Source organism: Triticum urartu, chromosome 1A (genome assembly GCF_056163025.1).
Source record: "Triticum urartu cultivar PI428250 chromosome 1A, HENAU_Tu73, whole genome shotgun sequence".
Lineage (NCBI taxonomy): Eukaryota > Viridiplantae > Streptophyta > Magnoliopsida > Poales > Poaceae > Triticum > Triticum urartu.
Window position 1 is genome coordinate 553,074,642 of NC_141873.1, and position 5,973 is coordinate 553,080,614.

The 5,973-nt window shown below is 47.6% G+C and overlaps 1 protein-coding gene across 1 annotated transcript; it reads right to left on the reverse strand.

Annotated features, from left to right (window-relative positions):
* Positions 1-206: 206 nt before the first annotated feature.
* LOC125538799 (protein DOG1-like 3) lies at positions 207-1,215 on the reverse strand. The gene has a single exon (XM_048702090.2). It carries the CDS (start codon positions 1,150-1,152, stop codon positions 472-474), a length of 681 nt encoding a protein of 226 aa, XP_048558047.1. The 5' UTR covers positions 1,153-1,215; the 3' UTR covers positions 207-471.
* Between the last annotated feature and the right edge of the window lie 4,758 nt (positions 1,216-5,973).

A 5,973-nucleotide genomic window follows, 5' to 3' on the forward strand; every position in this document is an offset into this window, starting at 1 on the left:
GATTCTCAATCAGTAGCCCACGTGAAATCCTAGCATGAGAGTCAATCAATAGCCCACGTTATAGATCCGACGGTCCATGATATGAGTTTTCAAAGTTTTCATTGAGTCGTCCGCTTTCATGTTATACTTTTTTTACCTCCCACCATACCACGAGAAGAGAAGAGAAGAGAAGCAAAGGCCGACTTGTCAACAAAACCAACATGCACTTTCTTAGTCCAAAAAAGCATGCAGCGTGTGTCTCTGCATTTTATTACTTGTCGCTCGGTCAACAGCACGCCCTGACACGGCCCAGCTACGACGAAACACTCACCGCGCGACAGCCGTCGATCTACCGATCTGGCGGACAATCGTCGCGGCAACAAGATTACAAGAGTGGAAAGCCTCCCTGTCCCAGTCAAACCAACTACACCTGGAAAAAAACCGGGCTGGACCTGCCGAGCGCCGATGATGACCGACCTAGCTGGCTGGACGTTACGAGCCGCCGGCGCCGACGCCGTCGTACTTGAGCCCGAACTCGCGGAACCCGATCTCCATGTCCGCCGCCGCGACGAGCAGCTCGGCCGCCTGCGCCGGCTCGAGGATCTCCACGGCGCGCTTCATGGTGCGCAGCCGCAGCGCGTCCGCCCCGGCCAGCACCGCGCCGACGCGGCCGACGAGCCCGCCCACGTCCACCAGCTCCCCGCCGGCGCCCACCGCGCCGTGGCCCTCCTGCACCCGCGCCATCTCACGCGACAGCTCGTCCTCCTGCGCCACGGTGCGGCGCTGCAGCTCGTCGATCTGCGCCAGCTGGGCCGGGCTGAGGTCGCCCAGGTTGCCCGACCGCACGCCCAGCAGGAGGTCCGGGAGCTGCGCCTCGAAGCGGCTGCCGGACTCGGTGTAGAGCAGGTGGACCAGCGTGGTCGGCCGCCACCCGGCCAGCCAGTGCGCCGCGCCGCGCTCCACGGGGCTCGCCCACGGCGCCGCCAGCGTCCACACCGGGTCCAGCTCCGCCCGCGCCGCGCAGTAGTCGGCGAAGTGGGACACGTAGCCGGCTACCAGCTTGGCGAGCTGCGCCGGGTCGTCGGCCCAGCGCGCCGTCCGGAGGTCGCGGCGGAGCGACCGCAGCCCGCGGAGCCAGAGCTGGAAGCGCCGCGTCGCCGCCTCCAGCTCCATCGTCCGGTTCTCTCCCTTTTCTTCCCAGGCAGGGGTGGTACAGTGAGCTTGCTCGCGCGCGTGCCGGCGGTACTTATAAATGGCGGCGGGGTGATCGGGGCCGTTGAACGGGAGGAAGCGACGGCTGCGGGCGCGGGCCGCCGGGGCGTATGAGGCCGCGACAGGTGACCCGCATGCAGGAGGCCATGTGTGGTGGCCGGGTGGCGAGGTGGCGATGGACGGCGACGTACGGCGTCACGCTCACGCCTAGATGAGCCGCGGGACAAAGCGGCTGGATGAGGCTGACAAGGGGCCCGGCGTGCCAGTGGACGCATGTCCTAGTATATGTCGTTCGGTACCTAACCAATGCATCATGTGCGGTTGCCATGTTAAAAACAAATGTGAAACAAATGATGTGTGGAGGGGAGAACTTCAGAAAACGGTGCCTAATTTTTTCTAGATGAGATAGTGTTTAGTTTTGAGGTAAATACGCCAGTGGTGCTTGAACTTGCCATGAATGTTTACTTTAGTGCCTGAACTTAAAAAATACATCGAACTGGTTCTAAAACTTGGCATGAACGTACAAATACGATACTAATCCTATATGTAGACATAAAGTGCATCCACGTGTCACCGTATATGAATGAGGTGGCACTGACATGGTGTGGGGCCCAACTGTAGCTAGGAAACATAATTATTACTTCAGTACTATATACAACTCTATGACTAGTGGGCCCACCTGTCAATACATTAGAAAAATTAATATGAAGAATGAAAAAATGCGACAAACAGGAATCAAACAAGCAACCGGATGACTGCCAGCTAGTTGCGCTAGCCACTACACCAACCATGTACTTATTATTAAAATAGGCCACTCAATTTATATGTAGTTTAACTAAAAGTCTTGTGCCCATAATTTGGCTGCACCCAGTGACCCATTTTGCACACGTTATTTTTTCAAAAAAAGTTGTGAAAAGCATATTACTACTAATCATAATAATAAATTGAAGATTCAAATATTCATGTGTCGGTAATAATTACGTCATGCTACACAAATATCTGTGTGCACAAAAAGTAAATATGTAGAGGAGTTTAATAAAATAACATACAAAAAAATGTTCATGTAAGTTTTACAAATATTGACTTATTATTTAGAATATTTTTTTAACTATAATACATGAGTGTTTAAAAATATTTGTAAATTAATTTTTTAAAAATATGTGAATATTTATTCAAACCTTTGAATAATTGAGCGAATATTTACAAACAGCAATCTAAAAGAAATGAATGATTTATATTATACAAACATTGCTATAATTCTTATATGCTATTTCATGATTGTATATTTTAAATATCGTATATCATTGTTAAATATAATCCATGACTGTGTATTTTTAATATTTGTTTACAAACAGGTTGAAACACTCATATATTATATTTAAAAACAGTATTTTCCAAATAATTAGTTAATATTTCTAAAACTAAGTTTTTTTATCGCGTACCTCCATATATTTATTTTATGTGCACACCGATATTTGTGTATAATGAGGTAATTATTAATAACACATGAATATTCGAATCTAACTTTTATTATTATGATTATTATTTACATTTAAAAAAAATGTATGCAACATGGCCACTGGCTGCAGCCAATGTACATAGGAGTTTTTTTGTTTAAGTACATAAAATCTGAGGGACTTTCCATGTCAGCAAAATATGTTGGTTGGAGTGGCTAGCGCATGCATCGCCCAAGGGGCAGGCAGCAGATTCGATTCATGCAGTCTATTTTATGTTATTTTTCCTAATTACTGATAGGCGGGCCCACTACTCATAGAGTCATATAGCGCTTAAGCATTTTTATTTCGTAACTACGAATGGGCCCCATGCCATGTCAGTGACACGTCAGCCATATACATTGCCACGTTGATGCATATTACGTCTACAGACAACATTAGCACCGTATTTGCCCGTTCATGCCAAGTTGTAGAAGCAGTTCAATGTATTTTTCAAGTTTAGGCATCAAAGTGAACATCCATGACAAGTTTAAGCACCACTGGTGTTTTTACCTCGTTAGTTTTCTAAAATGCGGTTTATGGAGGCGGCGATGAGTCTACAAGGAAATGGGAAGAAAAAATATATATGTGTTCATAATTATGCAATTGTCTGTGATTTTTGGGTGGGTCGGTCAAATCACGTGTAGCCCCAAGTCCAAGACGGGGACGTCACGGTGTAGCATCATCGATGAGGCGAGCTTCACCATGCCAGAAACAGGTACGAAGCGGCTGGTCTCATCGTCACTAGTAGGTCTGGCGAAGGGGTCACTGGTTTGGATAGTGGGTAGGGTTGCTCGCCGATTTTGGAGAAGAGGCGTGCGTGACGGCATCTCCGGTGGCGGGTGGTGGGAGCAGACGTTTTGGCCAATGTCGACAGGGGTTCATTGCGGTCGTAGGAGGAAGAAGGGTTCTTAGCTCTTGGATTCCGATCAAAAGGTGAAGATTGATTTGACTAAACCCGATTCTTTTAGGGGCATGCCAACTAGTTATTCCTTTAGCGCGTCTTCAATCTGATGATTGATTGATTATTATCGTTGAACAACACGATATAGAATGACACTAATGGCGCACCAGACATGTGGTGTGCCACTATTATATACTAATGGCGCACCATGTGTTGGTGCGCCATTAGTGTGGAAGACACTAATGGCGCACCAGACACATGGTGCGCCACTAGTAACAATTTTTTTCCAACATACTAATGGCGCATCCAGGCACAGTGCGCCATTACTAGTTCTAACTAGTAATGGTGCACCAGCCACCAAGTGTGCCACTACTGTATTTTTTTACTCTTTTTTTACAAAACTACTAATGGCACACCGAACTAGTAATGGCGCACTATGCCACGGTGCACCATTAGTGTATATATATATATATATATATATATATATATATATATATATATATATTGCAAAACTACTAATGGTGCACCACCAGCAGGTGCGCCATTAGTATGTAGGGTTACTAATAACGCATGAGTGGGTGGTGCGTCATTAGTAACCTGGGACCAGCTAGATATTTTGAACAGCCACACCTACACACTCACTTTCCCCACTTCACTCCCTGCACCTCCTTCTTCAAGCTTGTGTCGGCTGCCTCCTCCTCCTCACCTCATTTGCACCATAGATTCATCAAAATTAAGTGGTTAAATTACCTTTTTTTGATAGGTAAGTAAGGGGAAAGCTATCTTTATGTTGTAGATCTACTTTTTTTCTCCCTAACTCGCTCCAACAACGTGCACATGCACTTTTTATGGCGTAGCTAGATCTATGTATGTTTGTGGTGTTGCATATGTTTATGGTGTTGCATATATGTTTGTGTTTGCAGGTACCGGTATTTGAAATGCGATAGTTGCCAATATTTTGCCAGAATGTTGATTCATTTCCGTTTCGGCGAGAATTTTGGCACTATGCATTCTTTTTGGTCCTATTTTTAGGGAAAGTCATGCCAAATTTTTTCTTGGTTCTAAAATATCGTTTTGCTCTACCCCGCAGGAGACCATGGTCCGCACGATGAACGAAGACATCGTGAATAGGTTTTTGAGCTCCGCGAAGGCCGAGATGCATCAAAAGAACGAGACGGAGATAAGATGTCCGTGTCGAAGATGCAAGCTGAAGAGCCTTATTGCGGACCCGGATTCAGGGCAGGTGCGGGACCACCTGCTCTTGCGTGGTTTCATGGATGGCTATCGGTGGCAAGGTGATGAAGATGACTATGAAGTCGTCCATGGGTGCCGGGCAAGAAATGAGGAAGGGCAGCAAGACAACCACCGGGCTCGGGCAGGCGAGAAGACGAAGAATCTCCAGGACATGATCACGATGGTGATGCTGTACACAGTCATCATGTAGAAGATGCCGGACATGATGATGAGGAAGATCAAGACGAAGGGCATGATCATGAAGATGAAGATACCGGAGCAGACGACGATGGAGGCTGGGTGCAGGACCCTCATATTCAAGAGCTGCTTTTCAAGCAGACGGATAACGCAAGAGTTGCCGCCCGAGAGAAAGCCAAGCTGGATCAACTGGAGATAGACGCGGTTACTCTATTGTATGAAGGATGCAGGCCCGAGGATACCCGCCTGAAAGTAACGATCATGGCTCTGGAGATGAAGGTAAAACACAAAATGACCGACGCATGCTTCGACGAGAACATGTCATTCTGGCACGAACGTCTTCCCAAGGGGAACAAATGCCCGACCAGTTTCGAGGAGGCGAAGAAAATCGTGTGTCCTCTGGATTTACCGCACGTGAAATACCATATGTGCATGAATAATTGCATCATTTATCGGGACGAGCACGCGGAGTCTACCATATGTCTAGTGTGCGGCGTCACTTGATATAAGAAGAGGAAGAAAGCTCCTCAAAAAGTGGTGTGGTACTTTCCGATCACTCCTCGTCTGCAGCGGTATTTCGCGGACCCTAAGGTAGCAAAGCTCCTGCGTTGGCACGCGGATAGGGAGGAGAAGAAGCGGGAAGATGACGGACATGATCCGGAGATAAATAAAAAAGACAAGATGCTGAGTCACCCTAAGGATGCGAGCCAGTGGCAAGCGTTGAACTTCGAACACCCAGAATTTGGGAACGGTCCAAGGAACATCGTGCTGGGCGCGAGCACCGATGGAGTCAATCCGTTTGGCAGCTAGAGAAGCACACATAGCACATGTCATGTGTTTGTGTGGATGTACAACCTCCCCCTGGTTGTGCATGAAGAGGAAGTACATTCACATGAGTATGCTAATTGAAGGGCCGAGACAACCAGGGAACGACATCAATCTGTATCTGGGGCT